Source organism: Caretta caretta, chromosome 18 (genome assembly GCF_965140235.1).
Source record: "Caretta caretta isolate rCarCar2 chromosome 18, rCarCar1.hap1, whole genome shotgun sequence".
Lineage (NCBI taxonomy): Eukaryota > Metazoa > Chordata > Testudines > Cheloniidae > Caretta > Caretta caretta.
The window spans coordinates 12,744,390-12,767,782 of NC_134223.1; the positions used below are offsets into that span (position 1 = coordinate 12,744,390).

General features: G+C 45.2%; 1 protein-coding gene across 9 annotated transcripts in view; it reads right to left on the reverse strand.

The window, feature by feature from the left end:
* Positions 1 to 859: 859 nt before the first annotated feature.
* Positions 860 to 23,393, reverse strand: part of KIF1B (kinesin family member 1B) — a 148,033-nt gene continuing 125,499 nt past the window's right edge. For all 9 annotated transcript variants that reach the window (XM_048825054.2, XM_048825056.2, XM_048825053.2 and 6 more), the window contains 11 exons: positions 21,726 to 21,840; positions 21,052 to 21,185; positions 15,250 to 15,311; positions 11,599 to 11,744; positions 11,003 to 11,242; positions 10,163 to 10,234; positions 9,190 to 9,311; positions 8,173 to 8,322; positions 7,452 to 7,644; positions 6,571 to 6,689; positions 860 to 5,740 (listed from right to left, as the gene is read on the reverse strand). In XM_048825054.2, the coding sequence (XP_048681011.2) occupies positions 5,698 to 5,740; positions 6,571 to 6,689; positions 7,452 to 7,644; positions 8,173 to 8,322; positions 9,190 to 9,311; positions 10,163 to 10,234; positions 11,003 to 11,242; positions 11,599 to 11,744; positions 15,250 to 15,311; positions 21,052 to 21,185; positions 21,726 to 21,840 (1,396 nt within the window). In that variant the 3' untranslated portion in view covers positions 860 to 5,697. The remainder of the gene's footprint in view (positions 5,741 to 6,570; positions 6,690 to 7,451; positions 7,645 to 8,172; positions 8,323 to 9,189; positions 9,312 to 10,162; positions 10,235 to 11,002; positions 11,243 to 11,598; positions 11,745 to 15,249; positions 15,312 to 21,051; positions 21,186 to 21,725; positions 21,841 to 23,393) is intronic.

Genomic DNA, 23,393 nt, shown 5'->3' on the forward strand with positions numbered 1-23,393 from the left:
AGGTAAGGCAGGCTCCCTGCCTGCCCTGGTTCCATGCTGCTCCAAAGGAAGCGGCCGGCATGTCCAGGCTCTAAGTGGAGGTGTGCCCAGGCAGCTCCGCGTGGTGCCCACCCCTGCACGTTCCCCACCAATAGGAGCTGCGGACCCAGCCCTGCCAGTGGGGGCAGCATGCAGAGCTTCCCTGATCACCCCTGTGCTTAGGGGGCAGATATGTCGGCCGCTTCCAAGGTGCTGCTCAGAGCCAGGGCAGGTAAGGAGCCTACCTTAGCCCCGCTGCACCACTGACCGGACCTTTAACGGCCCGGTCAATGGTGCTGACCAGAGCTGCCAGGGTCCCTTTTCGACGGGGCATTCCGCTCAAAAACTGGATGCCTGGCAACTCTACTTGTGGGACTTCAGGAGCTGTAATATTTTAAGGACCTCACTGCAGTTTTGAACAGTCAGAATTTTTGTAAGGTTTTACACCTACTCGGACAGGGCCTTGGGAGTTTGACCTGTGGGGAAGTCCATGTACCGCAGTCATGTTTGATACAGCTAGTAACCTCAGGGTCAAATTTCAGTGGCCTCTGTTTAAGGAGCTCCTAGTCACCTGTGACAACCACCACCAGGCCTACTATAGTTAGCAGCTTTTACAGTGAAAGTGACTGAATAATTAGAACTGCCAGTTGATTGTGTTTGAGGGGAATGGTGATAGAAAAGCTGGAGAAGGGTCTCTGACAAACACCCGGAATTAGGCAGAGAGGAATGTCTGTACTCTCTGAATGAGCTTGTTCAGATCAGAGTTCAACAGCTCTCAGGGATCAAGCCAAGAAACGAATGGTAAAAAATAGTAAGTGAAGAAAGCAGCGCACACAATGCCTGCTAATGCACTGGTTGTACCTTTATTGTTTCACCTCGTTCACTAACAGTTCTGTGGTGCAAGGTTACCATACACAGTTAGATATCTGCATTGCACACCTAAGCCTATACAGCAAATGGATCAGAATTAGTACAAATACATGAACTATATTTACATTTTGTATACTCAAGCTCCAAACATCAGATATATTTACAAAATAAAACATGAGAATGAAAATCAAATTAATAATGTACAGTGTTGCTGATGCACTCCTTTGCTGGGATGAGATCAGTTTGCAAAGAGATTTGTTCAAGAAGGCTACTTATGCTATAGTGTCTACCATGTGTGGAGGACTTGAATAGGGAGATGGAAACATTAGTTAAAAAAATAGGTATTTCAGTGCAACAGCATTTCTAATGTCCAAAGTCAAGAACATTAACAGACTGCACATGGAGAATGTGCTCTGAACAAGCAGAGTGAAAATTAAGGCCTCATCCTGAGAAGTGCTAAGCATCCATAACTTCCCCAGTTCCCAACCCTTGGTTTCAACAGGAGGTAGGGGTAGCTCAATACCTCAGGTCAGGCCACTAATTTGGCAACATTAAAAATAGGAGGTCCTATAACCCTCCAGACCCACAAGTTGGAGTGCACAGCTTCTCTCACTGATTGAAGCAAATTTAAAACTAATATTGACACAAGGTTAAGTAATCTGTTTAGTGTTAAACTGTTTTTAGGCCTCCAATACTTAGAACTCATAAATGGCCTTCTGAACAAAACTCTCATTTCTGTTCTCGAACAGCTGATGTTTCTGTTTAACAAGGAAGCACAAAATTAATACATTCCTGCTACGTACAGTACAGTTCAGACCACATATGGGGTAATTAGCTACAACGGAGAGATGCAACACACACAAGTTAGAGTCCCATTTAAATACATTCTGCAAACCTTCCAAGAGCAGCAGCATTAGTATCCTTCTTTTAAGTAGCAGGTAAACAACTGCATCTTTAACAAAAGAGAAAAAAATCCAGAACAATACAACTAACACAAACTGATGCAGCGTAAGTACCAGAGTGATGCATAGGCAATATTAATTGCAGAGTACCAGTGGGTTCTATACCCAGGATAATGCTCTCTTCCTTATCTAATGTGCAATTAGAGATGTATAAATATACAATACATTACATAAAAAATTAAATATCCCTGTAAATTAGATAACAAGCAGCAGAAAGTAAAGTCTTTGCTTTGAAACACCTCACCAAGCAGTCAAAGATTTTCGACAGGGGAATGACAAACCTTCCCAATGGTTTGGAAATCCTCTCCCTTCTCTTCCGCATCCCAGGATAAAGGATTGTTTTAAAAACTTAAAGTGCATCTCTAAAATACAGTATCAATTCTTTTTAAAATAAAATGGCTTGTGGAACTTACACAATAGTGTCATATTTTCATGGGCCTTTGGGTAATTTCTTCCCTTCCATTAATTGATTAAATTAAAAACCCAAACTAGAGGTGTGCCTGCAATCTTAACTTTTTCCAAGGGACATCCTTTAGGATCAGTGTCCATGCTCAAAAGGTTGGCTGGCCCATGGCATGGTGCCCACTTTCCAGCAGCAAGTCCCAAGAGCTGGCTGACTCCAGGGCAGCCTGCATGCAGCTAAACCAGCACACCAGCTCAGTTGGATTTTTAAACTTCAGGAGGGGCGACAGTTTTCCCTGCCTCTTGTATTTTTTCCATGTTAAACTCTTTGGGGTAGAACAGGAAGCCTGTACAAAAATATGAATTAAAATTAATTAAAAAAAATATTTTTCTACTTCCTACTTTAAGGACCAAGGAACACTGCCATTCCAGAGCAGAGCTCCATTACCAGTGAGAGACTCTAGGAGATTCAACATCTCTCTCACATCAGACTGGAAGGTGGTACTGCTTCCTCTGAACTCTCTACAGATTATGGGGCTTTAAGAAATGTAGAAACTTAAAAATAGAATTTTACACTTCCAGTGACCTTTGTTCCACATACAGATCAGGCCACCAGAAGCTGCCTGCAGTTCTCAAATATAGGAGGGTGAAATTTATGCAACACATTTGTAACATTTCCAGTTCTGCGGTAATAAGATACCCATCTGCCACCTCCTGTTTCCTAAGGAGGGTTCCTTAATCATGTTTATATATAATACCTATATTTATAAACACAATTTAGCTTATTTTCCAGCTTCTGGCCTATCCAAAGCAAAGACTTTGCTAACTAGTTTTGTTCTAGTTAAAAAAAAATAAAAAAAAATGTTCTCAGTGCGTCACATAATACCACCATCTAATCAACACCATCCCTCCCCTTCTCAGACAGGAACCACCTTCGTTACCGATGGTGGCAGCAGCAGCAGTGACTTAGTGCTTAAAATTAACCTCTAGTTCATTCTTAGAACAGTCTTGAAATCTGCTTAACTCCAGCACAGGGAGCCTCTTCCTGCTCTAGCAGTCTTGGTTTGTGCACACACTGGAAGTGCATATTGTGTCTGTTACATAACAAAGAACATTCTCACTGTGTTAGGGTCACACAATTAAAGAACAAAATGCTACAAACAAACAAACGCAAACAAATGCTTTCTGTGTGATGCTCTTGGATCCTTATAACACTCCCCCATTGCAGATTCCTGTTCTGGAAGGAGTTAGGGGACTGCAGGAGAAGAGGTGGCTCACAGCTTAGCTTGATTACCATCATGTAAGGTATAAAGATATGTCCTAGCAAGCATCAGACTTCATCTTCCTGCTCCGTTTCTAACTAAGCTTTTAGGAGGTCCCACTATGCATTACACTTTGCGGCAGAAGCAAAGCAGTGCATGAAGCTGAAATAAAGTTGCTCTATTGAGAACCCCTCATGCTTCTGGCCACAGAAACTCAAGTGGGCGGCATGATTAGGTGACAAGAAGTGATCTAAATGAAAACTACCTTCCTGAGGTGGAGTTATCCGAGGACTTTTTCTTGCATGTGCCTAGGATAGTGAAATAAACCCTTTGCCACTCCCAAGAGCTATAAACTTAATGAGAGGTCTGTACATCCTGACCCCACCCCTCCCCCCGGCATTCCACTCCCCAGAGTGAGCCGCTCAAGTATAATGAAGGGGTTTTGATGGATGCTAAAAATAACTCCCCTGCAGTGACCAAGAAACCTAAACTGGAAATTCACCTCCCAGAGAAAGGAAGCTTCCTGTGTCTTTGGTGGAAGGCCTGAAGGGGCAGAGGGTCAAGGTTTGTCTAAGAGACCTTATATCAAATTAGCAATAGCTGCTGCTGCTGTCCAGGGGGATCTTACAACAGGCACTTGTTACACATTGGTGATCAGGAATAGGAGTCTGCTTGGTCTCTCTTCAGAAGGGCCTATCTTCCTGCCCACAGGATTTAGGGGGAAGGGTTGGAGGCAGATGAAGAAGAAGAGGAGGAGGAGGAGGAGAAGGTGGTGGTGATACAAGCAGCGATGTGATCTTTTTTCCAAAAAGAGAAGCCAAAGCTCCCTCCCATCCTGGCGCATTCAGTGGCTGGAGAGTGCTGCAAGCACTAGGTTTTAAAAGGAGACAGTGGAGAGAAGATACTTTCCCATCATCAGATTGGATATCGTTCGAATTGAAGAAAGGAGGGTATGATGCACAAGGTGGGAGCAGGGAGGCCCCCATTTCAGAGGTACTCCAAGAGTATATGCCAGATGCATTTTTCAGAGTAGCTTTTCAGGTCACGCTCGTTTCTGTTTTAAAGCTAATCAGACAGGGAAGGGAAAAGTCACTGATACAATAACTCTCGAGACCAAAGAAAGGTAGAGAGAAAAGGGAAGCATCTCCCCAGCCTTCTGGTTAATTCCTGCATATGCTCCAGAGAACTACAACACAGGGATTTTTCCACTTCCCTTCATTAGCATCACCTCAAAGAAAAGGCTGAGCCCTTCGAATTTCAGGATTTTCACCCAATGCTTCAGTGACAACCTCCTCTCTCTATCAGGAGGGACACGGCCACATTGCCTGCACAGAGTTACCACAAACTCCACCTGCTCTGCTCTGCTCAGGTTTTGGGGAACTTTATAAATAAACAGTGCCAATCTAGACCCCTATGGCAAGAGCCCATGGGGCAGTTTCTTCCAGCCCGCTGCTACATCACTCAGGGTCTGCTCCTGTTCTCCTCCCCTCAGTCTCGACAGCAGCAGACCTTGCTCTGACCTGCTGAACACTAACAACACCTCCATTTCCAGAATTAACTCAAATTCCAGGATATCTGGGGTCTGAGATTCAAGTCCAACCTGGATGGGTTAACTTATCTTATGTGTCAGCTCTCACAGGGGGTTAAATGACAGGCAAGACTAAGGAAGCCTCAAGAGCAGCGGCAGCTTCTCGCTGGGTAACGCCACGTTTAGACGCTTAGAAGGAACCATTTTTCCCTAGCCTAAGAATCTTGTCCTGAGGGCAGCATTGTGGTTACCGCAAAGTCATAAAAGAAAGAAAAACCTAAAGCATTTCAGACAGATAACAACAAGGACAGTGGTACAGACATCAAAGAGTCAGTTGGAATGGGAAACCAATAGTCTTAAGGAAAAAACAAAAAAATAAGTAACTTTTCTTTTTAAAGTCGTGCAATATTCACTGGATCCTTTTTTTGTTTTTTCCTTTTGTTTTGGCCACATGCTACTAATAGGATTCTCAACACAGATGAAAATAAAAAGGGGTAGGGTTAGAATAGCTAGAAAAAGTGCTGATGGGGAGGGAAGGGAAGTTAAGCCACAGGATTACATACAAGAGAAACCATCAAGAATTACACAAAGAAATGAGAGGTAACACTTTATCTATCAGAAGGCGAGTTAGAACAGATGAGAATGACACATGGACTCAGTACTTCAGCAGGCCTGTGCGTCTTCGGGCCAGTTTTGACCTGCACAAAACAAAAGGAAAAAGGATTAGCAAGCTTGGCATTACCTCCTGAGTCTCATTCTTCAACCTTCTTTTTTGCCACATCTTGATGTTATTTGATCTACGCTTATTTTGCATTTTTTTACAAAGGAAAATATGTAACAGTGATAACTTGGATGCTGTACTTGCTGCCCCAGTGTCCTTGTGAGGGAGATGGGATCAGTAGGAACTGTAGTTTAAGAGCTCCTCTCTCTATGCCGATAACACAGTTGGGTTTTCAATGAACTTATTAGTAAAATGAAGACTGAGTTTTATCTAGCAGTACTGTGTTACTGTGCCTTCCAGGGAGAGCCAGGAACCTCCGTAGCCCAGCTGACAAGATGGTACTTTTGGTGTGGGCTAGAATGCAGGAACTCTTGGGAGAAAGCCAGCAAGGGGAAGGAGGAGGGAGAGTTCTTCAGTGTCACCCTACAACCTGGCCAAACAGAGAAGCAGCCCAGACCTACCAGCAGCTAGGCAGTGAAAAGTCTAATATATTTGTGAAAAGGGAGAAAGTCCAGGAGGCCAAAGGCCATTTTAAGCTCTTCATATCTACATCGCACACAGCATCCTGCATATATTTAAATGTGATTTGTCTGGTAAGAAGCTGGTGAACAGATAGCATTCACTGCACTTTTTAGGCTTTAGGGCTGGCTTTTTTTCCACACCAGTAGACTGAGTGCTCACTGGAATCAGCTCCCCCATCCCCTCAGAGCAAATCTGCTAACCAATGTGACAGGCTGCCTGCCCACATTACACTAACCACATCTCTGCTCTGCAGTGTCTGCTCACTCAGACACAGCTGCCTCTTACCGTATTGTGCCAGCAAGAAGAGGGTTGAAGGCGTATAACCAGTCGTTCATATCTTTGTCGTTGATGGCCTGGAGCAGGACCCCACGGTGCTTTGTGCACACAGCAAAGGTATTGGGGGTCTGAAATATTTAAACAGACAGTTCTCAAGTAACCAAGCCTGTAGATGCAGAGATTAGTTACACATGGGGTTAACACTCCTTCATTGCTACTGGAATGTGCCGGTCCCAGCAGTAGTTTCCTAGGAGACATTCAGACAACCGACATACTTTTCTTTCCTCCAGGATGCATTAGATGTGTCCAGTATATTGTTCAGCCCCAAAGCTATTAACAAGAGCATATTTCACACACTACTCGTGGACCCGGATCCTTTGGTAAAATCTTTGGGGCGGGAACAATCTTTTTATGTTCTGTGTACACTGCACCGAACACAAGGGGCCCATTATGTGGACTCCTAGGTGCTACAATAATGCAAATAAAGCTATTGAAGTCAATCAGTTTGCTGTAGTCATATAATGCATATGTGAGGGACAAGAGGAATCAGGGGACTGGTAAAGGGGACAGCCATAAACCTCTCAATCTGAATCCTTCCCAGACTGATGGTGACTGATAGTGGACCAATAGTCTCAGTCCAGCTCCCTGTGGGTTTGCATGCACATCACAAAAACCACCACTGCACTAACTGGGAACCTTGTTGGCAGCCTCAGCAGAGGCGTCAATGGCTGAACTACCACTGAGCCTGATCTCACTAAATCCTAGAAGTGGTTACTCCAGACCAGAGATCAGTCAGATTAGCAGGGCAGCATGGGGCAAGCTTGCATCAGCATTCTGCCCCTGTTCTGTGAATAAACAGAGGACTTCAGTTTCCAGGCACTTAGACTGACCTTCACCATTGCTTGCTGATCCTCGCTGTACTCCACCTGAGCTGTGGACAGGTTTATGATCCCCCTCTCCACAGGGTCTTTGTCACTGTTGTAAATAAAGACGTATGGACGGCGGACTATCACAAAGTGCTTGGCCCAGGAGCTGGAGAGTGGCTCCTTGAAGTGGAGGTACCCCTTCTTTGAGACCACAGAGCTGAAGAAACAGACAATGGAGAAAATATATTTATCCAAGAAAGTATGAAGTGAATTAGCCCCTGCTAGGATGGCCCAATAACAGAGTGAAATGGCAATAAGGCTATAAGAACAGACCAGTGGGTCTATAGTCCTGTCTTCCATCCCAGCCAATGTCAATTTCTTCAGAGGAAAGCTTAACCCCATCTCCCATTCCAAAAGGACACCTAGCTGTGCACACGGGACAAGTGATGCACAGACAGCTATGCTGCAGTAACATAGATAAAACAGGTCAGATTCTGTAGCAGAACTAGTTCTGTGCATAAAGTGTTTCCAGGATTGAGCACTATGGAAGACAGATCAACAACTCTCCCCTACCCTGCTACTAGCCTCTGAGTGTCTCTTGCAGGCTGCTGCTTTAGTACTGCCAGCAGAAATCTTGGTAGCTATTGTGTTCATCTTCCTCAGATGAGGCAGGACTACTGGAAACCTGAGAAAGCCCCTGCTTTAGAGAGCGCAGGAAAGTCTGACACCGCAGCAATCGACTTACCCAGGTCTGATTTCCTCAATATCTGGAACAAGGTTCAGGAATTCATTCTTTCCAGCTCTGGCCAGGAAGGAGGTTTCCACTGTTGGAACCAGCTGGAATTGTTCCAACTCCGGGCAGGGGCTGGAGGCACGGGAATTTGCTTCTGGAGTCCTTTTAAAAAAAATGAAGGGGGAGAAAAGTAATCACTACAAAGCAACTGGTTGTGACGGCAGAACTGAAAGCATTTCTGAAGCCTGTCTTCTCCCATAAGATGCTCTTCTGTTCTGCAATGAGCCTGAGCCACCAGTTTCAGAGTGACTATATGCCATACCATGACCCATGGAAGCCTTTTGTACAACTCCTGAACAGCATTTACCACAAGCTTGAGGCCCTCAACTCAGAACATAAGTGATCTGCCCACCCGTCGGTTGCTTCAGACCATTTCTTCCTTGCATCCCTCTCCAAGCACAGTCCACAACACTGAGGGGCTGTGCCCAAATTACAGCTGAGTTGATACTAGGAGGGCACTTCCTGGTCAGCACTGCTCTCAATGAGTACTAAAGAATGAGGAAGGTACCAAACTGTCCTTCAATGAGAAGTGAGCCCCAATTTTATCTAAAACATCCCTCATAACTATGAGAAACCAAGCAACAGAGGTCACTCGCCAAATTGGCCTATCATGATCTGTTCTCTTGACAGAGTCCCCAGAACCACAATGGGTTTTACATGCTAAAAACGCAGTGGTGTCCATAACACACAGTGTGTTCACCTGAAGAGGAAAGAAGGGGAAGAGAATAAATGCAGAGAAGAGATAGCAGGAAACAGAATGAGGAAGCATATGCGGAAAGGAGAAGAAGCAGAGAGAAAAAAATGAATGAGAAATCAAATGCAGAGAAGGGAGCAGGAAACAGAATGAGGAAGCATATGCGGAAAGGAGAAGAAGCAGAGAGAAAAAATGAATGAGAAATCAAAGGACAAGATCAAGAGAAGCAGCGTGGAAGTGTTTGTTTAGAATCCCCCCACCCCATCTCTACTTACTTCTGATCCACTGAATTGCACCTTGAATCTGCCAGAGAGGGACAGGTGGATGAAGGTGTGAGGGTGGCACTACTGAAACTGGACACTGATGGGTCCCGCCCGATTGGAGAGATATCAGATAGCTACAAGAACACACAAAACACTGCAGCATAAGATTTTTGTAGTTGGTGTCTGTCACCTTGGTAAGATAACACTGCACTCAGAGTATCCATAATGAGGAGTGCTCAGTGGACTATTTCTACCAATACTAATTACTCTATTAGAAATACCACAACAGCCATATTTTTGCACCTAATCCCTCTTTGTAGAAATCTCCTTGTTTGAAAGGAGAAAGCAGATATGGTAGCACTTCTGTGGGCACTGTCTGACAGTGTGCTAGACATCTGATGATCTGCATACAGAATCCATCAATACAACATTGGGTGGTCGGTTTTATAACATCAGATTCCTTTCTTTATTGTCATTTGTATCTAAAGTCAGTTCTCAAATGAGTTCAGTTTATCCTTTGTTGCTGGGAAGCTGAGGAACATGATAATGAGCACCCCATGCCACAAGGTGAACTATAATACAAACCGGAGCACTAGTACTAAACCCAGAAGAGACTTCTCCTGCACCATTCAAACTGCCTTCCCTACACTTTGGAACTTGGGGGGGGAGGGGCACTGAACAACAACACCCCAATAGACTGAAGTGAAACAAAATGGTTTGAATCCAATATCAGTTGTATCATATTCAGGTGCAACTCTCTCTTGTGTTTTCACCATGATGGCATGAGAATCTTTACTTTACACAAACAGGCAGCCTTTCAATACACAATTGTACAGTATCTATAAATCATACTTCAACTTAGAGAATATGTAGTATTCTAAGACTCCATCAGATTAAATAGAGGGCAGAAAATGTACTGTAGGAAAAAAAACAGGCCTATTGTATGTTTGGCTGCTTGTGACAGCAGCTACAGCAAGCACCTTACCTTACAATCACTGATGCTGTTGTACACCTGGTTAAACTCCCGGTTGAAAGTATGGGTAAGAAGCTGCAGGCACTGAGAAAAAAGAAAAAAAAACAGGTGTTTTCAATTACATTTTATAGCAACAGAGCACTCATAACAGGCAATCTACCAAGATCCACTCAAGAATTAGTGAACTACAGTCTGCCCAAGACTAACTGTGATGACACCAACAAGAAAAACAGATGTCAATCATACAATTCCTATGATTACACTACCCAACACTTCCATATGCAGGAGCACCAAGGCAAGTGCTGGGTATGGCATTAACACCACAACCCGTCATCTCTTTAAATTTCACTGAAGGGAGACATCTTCTGGCTGATTTGAGAGGAGAACTTTGGTTATACAGCTTATTTAAAAAAGGCTCTGTATAGAACATAGCACATTCACCATGTAACATAAGGGGCGGAGTATGGAAAAGCAAAAGAAAAGGACATGAGACAACAGAAGACTTGTTTCTGGTCCTAAAGTGCACTTGTAAGCCAGGTATCCCCTGAACTGGAGAAGATCTAGCAGAAGGATTTCATAAATCTAATGTATAAAACCAAAAAGGTACCAGCTAAAAAACAAGAGCATGTCAGCTCATTGTCCCTCTTCCCCATCTGATCATTTGCCCCAGTTGGGAATGATACAGAGGTCCATTAGATATTTTATGTATGGCCCAAGTAGTGCAGGTGAAAGGCTTTTGTGGTTCCTTCAATGATTAAGCCCTAGATATTTTAACTCTTTCTTGTTACAACATCTTTATTGCATCTTCAGTGCCACAACCTGGACCTGTTCTGTTCTCTGGGCAGCATTTACCTTGGTTGCCAGCTCTTTCTCCCTATCCACCAGGCTCTCGATGTCTGCAGAGTCATAGCCACTGCTTTCACTGGGCGTGACAGCACTCTCAAAAGTGGTAGTGGAAATTTGGGAAGAGATGCTGGTGGAGGTGCTGAGGGTCCCACTGCTCAGACTGGGGGACAGCGAGTCACTCAAGGATTTGGGGATGCTATCACCAAGTTTCTCACGCAGTAGCAGGAAGTGACGAGTCTTTTCCACCTGAGAATCAGCAGAATTAAGCATCAATTCTAGGACATTCTTCACCCTCAAGAGCATGGGAATCCCTCTCTCACTCAACAGGATATCTACCAGAGCGTCATGAAGCTGGGGAGCAGAAATAACTGGCAACATTGCTAAAAAATTAATCATTGCTTTTGCTGAATGCATTGAGAGCTGAAGGCTGTTTTCACTGGCATGAACAGCCTCTCTGTACCCATGTAGTGGGGAACCTACCCAAGGCCTAGCCTTGCTGAAAATTCCCTTGCAAGGCCCTCCCAATTTGGAGGTTACAGTCAGCATAAAAGGCTGCTGGAAGATTTAATTCTGTCTTGCTCTTTCCCCCTTCCTTTGTGTACCTCATGCAGCAGCTCCAGCTTCTCCAGTTCCCACTGGTGCTCTAGAATGAGGCTGTCACCACGGGGCCTCCAACCTGCCAGATTCTCTTCCCCACGGACATATGCCACAGACGTATCCAGGACTTTCCTTCTCCTCCTCTGCATTCCTGAGGAGTCAAGTACAGAGTAGTGGCATAGGTTAAAAACAGTAGATTGGGAAAAGATACAATATAGACTTAATGTACAGCAACTGGCAGGGAACCCACACCCCCCAACTCAACTTGGTATAGATAAAATAACCAGGATTACATCAGTGGCAATGCCTCCATCAGTCACACACCACACTCCAAACGGGGGGAGGAGGGGCGGGTGCGACAGCATCATTTTAGTTTCGCCTTCTGCCCTAGCCCAGAAATATCTTTCCCGTACCTCCATAACTGCCTGAACCCTGTTCAGTCCAATTCAACAGAAACATTAAAATGCATTTTTCTCCAAGGCCTGGTGATATTATGGGAGCTTCAAGATAAATAGCTGTGAATGATTGTATCAGGTATTTGCAAGCTCTGAATTTCAGTCCTCAGTAAAGGGTGGGAGGAAAAATCATTGAGAATTCCCCCTCATCCCCTGATACTGCTCCCCCAAGTCCCAACTACGCTAAATTGAAGATGCTATCTATGGTGCCCTTCCTCCCTGGGCCCTGACACACAACCTCTAGTTAATTGGAGCTGTCCTCACTCAACTATAAACGAGCACAGGTGGCATAGATTAGGCCCCAATTCACAGGGGGACTAGTGCTGTCAGGCCATTATTACACCATATCCATTCATCATAGGTGTTCTCTCATTTAAATCTTTCCTCTCCTCCCTTTTGGTTAGGATTATACTGGGAATTTCTATCATTCCTGACACAAGGAAGAAAGGAAAGCAGCAGAATACAGACCCTGGACTTCAGAAAAGCAGACTTTGATTCCCTCAGGGAACTGATGGGCAAGATCCCTTGGGAGAATAACATGAGGGGGAAAGGAGTCCAGGAGAGCTGGCTGTATTTTAAAGAATCCTTATTGAGGTTACAGGGACAAACCATTCCGATGTGTAGAAAGAATAGTAAATATGGCAGGCGACCAGCTTGGCTTAACAGTGAAATCCATGCTGATCTTAAATACAAAAAAGAAGCTTACAAGAAGTGGAAGATTGGACAAATGACCAGGGATGAGTATAAAAATATTGCTCGGGCATGCAGGAGTGAAATCAGGAAGGCCAAATCACACCTGGAGTTGCAGCTAGCAAGAGATGTTAAGAGTAACAAGAAGGGTTTCTTCAAGTATGTTAGCAACAAGAAGAAAGTAAAGGAAAGTGTGGGCCCCTTACTGAATGAGGGAGGCAACCTAGTGACAGAGGATGTGGAAAAAGCTAATGTACTCAATGCTTTTTTTGCCTCTGTCTTCACGAACAAGGTCAGCTCCCAGACTACTGCACTGGGCAGCACAGCATGGGGAGGAGTGACCAGGCCTCTGTGGAGAAAGAAGTGGTTCGGGACTATTTAGAAAAGCTGGAGGAGCACAAGTCCATGGGGCCGGACGCGTTACATCCGAGAGTGCTAATGGAGTTGACAGATGTGATTGCAGAGCCATTGGCCATTATCTTTGAAAACTCATGGCGATCCGGGGAAGTCCCGGACAACTGGAAAAAGGTTAATGTAGTGCCCATCTTTAAAAAAGGGAAGGAGGAGGATCCTGGGAACTACAGGCCAGTCAGCCTCACCTCAGTCCCTGGAAAAATCACGGAGCAGGTCCTCAAGGAATCAATTCTGAAGCACTTAGAGGAGAGGAAAGTGATCAGGAACAGTCAGCATGGATTCACCAAGGGCAAGTCATGCCTGACTAATCTAATTGCCTTCTATGATGAGATAACTGGTTCTGTGGATGAAGGGAAAGCGGTGGACGCGTTGTTCCTTGACTTTAGCAAAGCTTTTGACACTGTCTCCCACAGTATTCTTGCCAGCAAGTTGAAGTATGGGCTGAATGAATGGACTGTAAGGTGGATAGAAAGCTGGCTAGATCGTCGGGCTCAACGGGTAGTGATCAATGGCTCCATGTCTAGTTGGCAGCCGGCATCAAGTGGAGTGCCCAGAGGGTCGGTCCTGGGGCCGGTTTTGTTCAATATCTTCATAAATGATCTGGAGGATGGTGTGGATTGCACCCTCAGCAAGTTTGCAGATGACACTAAACTGGGAGGAGAGGTAGATACGCTGGAGGGTAGGGATAGGATACAGAGGGACCTAGACAAATTGGAGGATTAGGCCAAAAGAAATCTGATGAGGTTCAACAAGGACAAGTGCAGAGTCCTGCCCTTAGGACAGAAGAATCCAATGCACCGCTACAGACTAGGGACCGAATGGCTCGGCAGCAGTTCTGCAGAAAAGGACCTAGGGGTTACAGTGGACGAGAAGCTGGATATGAGTCAACAGTGTGTCCTTGTTGCCAAGAAGGCCAATGGCATTTTGGGATGTATACGTAGGGGCATTGCCAGCAGATCGAGTGACGTGATCGTTCCCCTCTATTCGACACTGGTGAAGCCTCATCTGGAGTACTATGTCCAGTTTTGGGCCCCACATTACAAGAAGGATGTGGAAAAACTGGAAAGAGTCCAGCGGAGGGCAAAAAAAATGATTAGGGGACTGGAACACATGAGTTATGAGGAGAGGCTGAGGGAACTGGGGATATTTAATCTATGGAAGAGAAGAATGAAGGGGATTTGATAGCTGCTTTCAACTACCTGAAAGGGGGTTCCAAAGAGGACGGCTCTAGACTGTTCTCAATGGTAGCTGATGACAGAACGAGGAGTAATGGTCTCAAGTTGCAGTGGGGGAGATTTAGGTTGGATATTAGGAAAACCTTTTTCACTAGGAGGGTGGTGAAACACTGGAATGCGTTACCTAGGGAGGTGGTGGAATCTCCTTCCTTAGATATTTTTAAGGTCAGGCTTGACAAAGCCCTGGCTGGGATGATTTAATTGGGGATCGGTCCTGCTTTGAGCAGGGGGTTGGACTAGATGACCTCCTGAGGTCCCTTCCAACCCTGATATTCTATGATTCTATGATTAAATGCTAAAAAATCCACTCCATTTCTCAAAGTAACCAACTGAATAATCCTCCAAATGTCTGAACAACAGACTGTGCCTGGAGGGACATAGGTATTCCCAGCATACAGGGATATGGATAAACACAGTCCTGCAGGCAGGAAGACAAGACCCCTCCAGAGAGAAGCAGCTCAACGGTGACCTGAACTGCGAACACTAAACTTTATTTATATCTATAAACTGAACTCGTAGGATAAGGCTCAGTGCCTCATCAGCTACATTGCCCAATTTCTTCTAACACTTCTAAGAGAGAAGGTGTAAGGGAGTTTAAAATGTTTCGTTGCAGGGATTGACAGTGCCCTGAATATACATCTAAATCAGAGGTAAGAGGCAGTTTAAGGTTTCCACAAAACAGCAATGCTTGCTCCAAAGCTATGGAAGAACTTCTGCACCACATAGAAGCTACTTCTCCTCAATATGGCAATTTATTCCCTCTTGTCCACACATCTGTTATCTGCAGTCTCTCCATCTGCCATAATCACTCTTACCAACTTACACACCGCTACATTTGAATGCACATGCTGTTCCTGCTTACCTGGGCTTCCAGTGTCTGCCATTTTGCATAAACTCAGCTCATAGATTCCAGTTACTCGATTGCTGTTTACAAAACACCCACAGAGAGGAAATTTGTTATATCTCAAGAAATAAATCAAGATAAAGTACACGGTCTCTGAAAAGGTTTACATCTTAAAGATTCAGAGGACCCTTCACCCCCAAAATAGAAATAAACTTGTATTTGAAAAGCAGAGACCCTTGTCCACTGTAAGCTTGACAGATAAACCAGCCAGGCGGCCAGTTCCCCAAATATGGCACCTCCACTCTGTCTCCGGTCCTTCCCTGTTTCTAGGGCATTATCCTTAGGAAGCTGCTGATTAAGCAAATTACAGTTAAGGACTAATGTCCTCCATAGGCCACCTGGAAAATGTGCTTCCCCTCCATTAAAACATCCAAATATCTTTGCAAGGGCTGGTTACAGAGGCAAGTCTAGAAGACAGAAAATCTGAGGAATAGTCCGTTTGGTTTTTACTGAGGTAAACCTGACAAAGGAGGAACATTTAATGCCCTCCAATAGAGCTGGGAACTGCAGCTAAGCAGCCTTTCAATTAAGACCCTTCCAAACTACCATGTTGCAGTCTCTCTTTCAGTCTGTATATGAAAAATGAGAGATTACTTACCTGTATAGTAACTTGAGTTCAAGAGGTTTTGTCTCCACTGTAGGACATGAATGTGCCTGTGCACTCTTGACTGGAGATTGTAAAGCAGTGTAGCTCCTAATACTCCCCTATGAGGACATTCAGAGAGGTGTGGACTCACCACCACTCAGTACCTCCTTGACCGCAAAGCCAGAGACTCCGCAGCAGAGGGGAAGGACAACAGGAGCTGGCGCACTCATAGGAACAAAACACCCCAAAGAACTCAAGTTACTGTACAGGTGAGTAACCTCTCATACTTCTTTGAGTATATGTCCCTGTGGGTGCTCCACTGTAAGAGACTCCCAAGATAACTTAAAATGGACATAGGTGCTGAGGAAGCAGGTCTAAGACAGCTCAGAGGACTGTCACCAAACATCATGTCAAAGCAGGTAAGATAGTATAATGCTTGGTGAACGTATGGATGGAGGACCAAGTTGCAATTCTGCAGATTTCTGCAATGCGTCCATCTTTCAAGAGGGCTATAGATGTGGAGTGCGCCCTAGGGGAGTGTGCTGTCACTCTATGAAAGGATGATACCCTGGCAGTCTCATAGCATATTAATATGCAACCTGAGGCCCACTTTGACAGTCTCTACCTGGAAATGGGCTGTCCCTTCATCGTGTCTTTAAAAGATACAAATAGGCTGTGTTAGGATATAGATATTCGGGTCTGTCTGTAAAGACCTATACTCTAAGAATTTAGGTGTATTCTTATCACTTAGCTAGTTATAGAGGTATAAAAGAATCAAAATCACTGAGCCTTCTCTTACTGTGACAGTCCGAGGCCCTGTTCTTAGGCTAACGCCTTTGGCTAAGCAGCAGAGACAGCCATAAGCTGGGATGCGAACAGACAGATTCTCACATTCTAAACTAGTCACATTGAAATAAGGTGCTATTGGGCTGTCAGAAATACAATCCTGTCCTGATGATGCCTATCGCCTCCAGAGAAAGGGAAGTGCCTAGAAGATGTAAAAGGAAACTTAGTTTGATAGCATCCTGTCTGGCAAGAACTCACTTATCAATAGCTGGGATGTGAAATACTCATTTCTTTGTTGTTCTATCACTGTAGTCCCCATTTCCCTATTGTTTGTCTGTATAATCTCTGTCTGGTTCTGTGATTGTTTCTGTCTGCTGTATAATTAATTTTACTGGGTGTAAACTAATTAAGGTGATGGGATATAATTGGTTACATAATTATGTTACAATTGGTTAGTTAAATTTCAGTAAAATGATTGGTTAAGGTATAGCTAAGCAGAACTCAAGTTTTACTATATAGTCTGCCGTCAATCAGGAAGCGGGGGGGGGGGAGGGGGGGACAAATGGGAACAGGGAATGGGGGTGGGGAAATTGGGATCATGTTTTGCTAAGGGGGTAAATGGGAACAGGGAATGGGGGTGGGGAAATTGGAATCATGTTTTGCTAAGGGCAGGAATGGGAACAGGGACACAGGTGTAAGGCTCTGTGGTGTCAGAGCTGGGAAGGGGGACACTAAGGAAGGAAACTGGAATCATGCTTGCTGGAAGTTCACCCCAATAAACATCAAATTGTTTGCGCCTTTGGACTTCGGGTATTGTTGCTCTCTGTTCATGCGAGAAGGACCAGGGAAATAAGTGGGTGAAGGAATAAGCCCCCTAACAGGCTGGGAGAGGCCTTGAATATCTTAGTCCGGTCAAGGAAGAAGCCAAAAGCCATCCTGACATCTAGTGTATGTTAGCTGGTTCCCTCCTTGGAGACATGAGGCTTTGGATGGAACACCAGTAGACTGATTTCCTGCTTAATACGGTATTCCAAAGAGACCATAGGGAGGAAGAGAGGATGGGAGGTTGTGTAACCTTATCTCTGTAGAAGACAGTAAAAGCTGGGTTCTCCCATTCATCTAACCTACGTGATGGCTTTAAGGAATGAAGTCTTGAGGGAGAAGTGGAGGAGAGAGCAGACAGCAATTGGTTCAAAGGGACGTTTCCTCAGGGCACTGAGAACCAAATTAAGATTCCATTGTGGGGCCAGGTTCTGTACAGGACTAAAGTTGTGTAATCCCTTAAGGAATTTAGTCACAGTAGAGTGGGCAAAAACTGAGACGCACTCAGTGAGTGGAAAGCAGTGATAGCAGCCAAATGTACCCTGACTGAGCTTACACACAGACCCAGTGTCTAAGTCCAACAGGTAGTCTAGTATCTTGGAGAGCAGCGTTTCTGATGTTTGACAGGAGTGAAGAGAAAACCAGGAATGAAAGCATTTCCACTTTTGAAGTAAGTTTTGCAAGTAGTAGATCTCCTGCTAGATGGGATAAGGTCCTGTCAGTTCTTCTGCATCTCTCTCAGGAGTCCAGAAGACTGGAGCCAAAATGTTCTTTGCATAACCACAGCAGTAGCTCTAGATCTACAAGTTGTGGCAACAGCAGTGAGAGTAGCCTGCAGGAACGCTTTCACAATTAACTGACCCTCTGGGATGAGAGACTGAAACTGGTCTCTTAGGTCTGATGGCAAGTGTTCAATAAAGCATGTCAAAGTAGAATAATGGTTAAAATCATATTTTGCTATAAAGGCAGGGTAAGTTTGAGACTTGAAACTGAAAAGCCACTGATGAGTAGCTCTTTCTGCCCAGTAGGACCAGTTGCTTGGACTTGTCCAAGGCAGAGAGTCTAAAATGGGCCTGGCAATTCCTTTCATTGACTGCATCCACCACTACAGAGTAAGGGGTGGGGTGGGAGAAGTGTTTATTTCTTTTGCTGGAATATAATATTTATGATCTGCCCGCTTGCAGGTGGGTGGAATTGTGGCAGGTGTTTGGCATAGAGTGCATATAGGAGATAACAGTGCCTCATTAGTTGGTAGGGCAATTTTCCCCTGGGGGTGATATTTAAAATGTCCACTAGGGAGTGCTGAGACTCCTGGACCTTTTCTAGAGGACTCTGGAGGGAGTCCTCGAGGCATTTAATGAGGTCTTGGAAAGCCCGAAAGTCATCCGCATAAGAAGCTGGTGATGGCATCATCATCTCATCCAGGGAGGACGATGACTTGGCTGAAGGAAGTAACAGTCTGTGCCTCTTGTTCCTCTTCCAGTACTGATGAGGCATATGATACCGGAGGATGGTCCATTGGTGCCTGTGGATGATGTGGTACAGGTGATGCTGGGATTTCTTCCCAGCTCGTACTCTGTAGAACTGTTCAGCGAAGTGCCCCCTGGAGTTCCAGTAAGCACATTCAGTTGGGGAATGGGTCCCCAAGGGTACATACACCCCTGAGGTCTAAGACGCCTGGTGGGCTCTGGAAGGTCCTCTTCAGTAAACGGATTCATGGCAGTGTGACGGCACAGCACCACACTGGAGCCCTGTTCTGAGATTTCAGTGTCTGAAGTATCTTCTGGGCTAAGGGGGCCCCCGCACAGGCATTGTTGCTGGTAAAGGAATAGAAGCCCATCTGACTGTCAGGTTGCAGCTGTTGGGGCAGGGGCTCTAGACGACCTCCTTGATAAAGGGAGCTCTGGTTTGTGTGAAACAAGGTCTTGCACGGAAGGGAATCTGGAAGGTGGTGGAGGGCTATGACAGTCTATGGCCAGAGACTGAATCAGTACCTGTGTTGGGAATACAGATTGGTGAGGAGAAGGTGAATGCTGTACTGGAGAATTCAACAAGGGAGCTTCTCTGACCTTATAGCTGTAAGAAGGCGATGGCATGAGAGTAGCCTTATGTACATCACAGTGCTGAGAGATGTTTGACAGGACTGATGTAGGAGCTGCCCGAGAGCAGAAAACTTCTCTGCACATGGCTTTTTATGCAGTACCAACGACTCAGTACCAGAGTTGGCTGGAGCATAAGTAGTATCTCTTACAGGATGCAAGGTCTCCCAGAAGTGGGATTTATGTAGTGACCTACCTACCTCTCTTCTTTGTTTCCCAGGTAGATGAAAGAGGCTTCTTTTTCCTGGAAGTCTTGGTCCCTGGGCCTCCTGCCAAGGCTCCAGCAATCACTGAAGCAGCCTGAGATGTTGGGGCTCATGTACAGGAGGGGTGCGGACACCTCATGAGCTAGGGAGCACTTCATTAAGAATAGTATCAACATAGCCTTGCTGTCCTTTCTATATCTGCCTTTAAACCCTGAGACCACCTTGCACTTTGACAAGATGTGCATGTCTCCTAAGCACTGGAGACAGGTACAGTGCCTGTCACCGTGAGAAAAAAAAAATCTCTGGCAGGGCTTAAACCCCAAGGTCTTAGGCACAATCCAGTGTGCCAAAGCACTGAAGTCTTGAAAAAGAGATGGGGGTGATGGTGGGGAACTCACCTGAAAGCACAATGGTGCTGCAATTAAATAAAAATAAATTTAAATTGACAAAAACAAAGTAGATAACTAAATAAGAAGTTTCACTATATGTGAAAAAGGCGGGACGCTGTAAAATATTGCTCCATCTCACTACATCTCAAGCTACTGAGAAGGCGGCTGAGAAGTAATTGATGGCGGTGAGTTCATGTCTCCCTATATGCCTTCATGGGGAGCATGAGGAGCTGCTCCGCACACAAAGTCCGGTCAAAAAGGGAACCTGGCAGTGTCCAGTCAGCAGTGCTGTCCAGACACTGAAGTCCGATTGCCTGCAGTAACTGGCCTCCATCACCAGGGGGCAGGAAGAGTAGCAGCTGGTGCTGGAGGAGCAGGCAAGCACTCAGCAACAGCTCCAGCGGAGAGAGGTACCCGTCAGCTCCCATCCTTCCCCGAGTGCAGCTCTCCCTCCCCTGCCCTACTCACCCTCACCCCCGAAGAGCAGCTCTCCCTCCCCCATCTTGCCCAAGTTACTCACCCCCGGAGCCTGGCTCTCTCCATTCACTCCTCTACCCCTAGAGCCCTGCTCAGCGGGCAGGGGGAGGGCGGTGGAGAGAGCAGCAAGCAGGGGATGGAGGGGAAAAGAGGCAGAGCAGGGGGCGGGGCCTTAGGGGAAGAGGTAGAGAAAGGAGCAGGGGAGGTTCCAGCACTCAGTGTCCTGTTTTCACAAATTAGAAAGTTGGCCACCCTATGGACATCACTTTACGATCTCCAGTTGAGAGCACACAAGCGCATGCACATCCTATGGTGGAGCACCTATAGGATCATATAATAGAAGAACTACACTCTGCTGTTAATCAAAAGCAACTGAAATTGCCGATTAAACTTACGAGTCTGGGGATTTGGAGTAGCCACTGCCAAAGAGATTGCGCAGCGAGCGCGGTGGTGAGATCTTGGCATCTCGTGAGTAGAAGACCATACAGACATCCTTGGTAATCACAGCTGGTTGGATGCAGTGGTCAAGCTAGAACAAAAACAAATGGCTCTCAAACACCAAGCAAATGATGTCTGCGGGCCTACATCCATACATACCAAAACATTCAGTTTCACTGTCTTGGTCGTGACATTGTTTATTCTTCTTTATTAAGGCCCTACTTGAATTGTGGGATGACTGTCAAATAATTGTGGCTGAGTTGCGGACACGATAGGGAAAATCAGAGAAAAGTAGCAATGGACCTTGATTATTTGCAACAACTTGGAAAACCCACTCCCACTGTCAGCCAGGTGGCTGACAAAATTGCAGTGGAAGCTTAATATTGTGGGATTCACAATTTCCACGATATCTCAAATTAAGTAGTGCCTTACTCATCAGATTTGTTTGTTTGGTTTTTTTTCCAAAAAAAAACAAAACAAAACACATTGCTAGCTAGATTTCTAGCTGCATCCTCTGGCAATGATCACATTGTATTAAGCACAATTTTATCTAGGACACATATTACCTACTATACTGGCTGCTTCCTTCCATCCAATTCCATACATGAGCTGTGGGGCACAGTATACTCACCTCCAGATATGCAGACAAAGTCATATAGATCTTCTCTCCATAGGGTGTCACTCGATTGAGGAGAAGGGAGTTATGCAAGGAGCTATCCCAAACAGCCTCAAAACGATAGAAAGTCCTGAAGAAAGTAAAACAAAAGCTTAATAGTAAAAGCACCTCTGTCTCCACTGCAAATGAGAGCAAAGTGCCTCCTCCTGGACTCCATCTAACGATGCGTTTTTTATTAAGCAGGATTGGTTGGACAGCGAACACCTGTAGTAAAGCCCCATCTTTACCAACATTTGAAGAGCTCCAGGATGTCCTTACCCACCAGCTTCCTGAAGCATCCAAGACTATCCATCTACATTTAAATTAACTTGGAGTTGAATGTGCCCTGGCCTGTTATGAGATGAAGACTCCTCTTAAAGCTCAGAGGAAGGGGTTGAATTGAGAGACTGTAGAAGAAAAGACAAGGGAAAAAAAAGCACCATAAAACCATAGGGGAAGTTGGGATGAGAGGACAGTTTAAAAATGGATTCAGCTCTTTCCAAGTGCCTAGGATAGGATTCCAAGACACATGGAAGGATTCTTTCTGTAACCATTGTCCTTAGTCTGAGGTATGTTTTGGGGTGGCATACAGGAATACACCATAGTGCTGATCAGGCTCAAAAACAGGAGAGAAGCCAGTAGCACTAAGCAATAAAACAATAGCTTCTTCAGGCGATCAGAATAACTCCAAAACCGGTCTAAGTCTTTAATTAAGGCAACAAGGATTTCTTCTCCTGTAAGCCTATAAGGAAACACAAGCTGTTTATTCCCAAACTATTCTCATACCCACTCCAACCTATCCCTCAGGGGAAGCTTTGCAGACTAATTACAAGCTGAAATAAGAAAGATTTTTCAACTGGGTGTGCAGGGAGAAGGGCAGCTGTGGCTGCTGCACAAAGGTCTCTTGTAATCTCACTTTGATCATCCCCCACACACACTCCCGAGTGCCCCTTCCCCAAACATCAGTAGCTGAGAAGTGGTCTAGGTATGACAGCCCCCTCCATTAACAAATTGTGAGTACGGGCTGCAAGGAAGAGGTATACTCATGTGTTATGAGCCTAGTAAAGTTGCATTCTATAAGCCAGCTCCACCTGTAAAGAACTCCTGTGCTGGTGCCCAGAGCTACTCCAGAAAGATGGGAAAAGAAACTAGAGGCAAAATTAGAGAGAAAACAAAATAAAGAAACAGACAAAAAAAGGCAGGATGAAAAATAACTTGAGCGCAGACAGGGCAGAGACAGGAGTGCCAGACTTAAAACTAGCATCCTATAAATCCCCCCTCTCCCTAGATGGATTACGTAGGTCCACAGAGCTCAAAGGGGATTCAGTAGCCCATGAGGGCGATACAATCAGCCAATCCAATCCAGTGGTGCTCAATACCATTACATTCTATCTTCAAAAAAAAAAATGCTGCCTGGCTTGCCTTAACTAAAGGAAGAAAACAGTGCCCCGGAAGAGCCCTGTGCCAAAGGAGCAGGGGCTGAAGCCTAGAGAAGCGGAGATCTGAGGGGCACTACAGTGTAAGGGGACCTCACTTCTCAGCCAGGACAAGAGATCAGGGACAGAAAGCAGCTTGTCTTCTAATCCTTTACAGAGTGGTGTTAATTGAACCCTTGTATTTTAATCTTTTGTCCCACCCCCATTT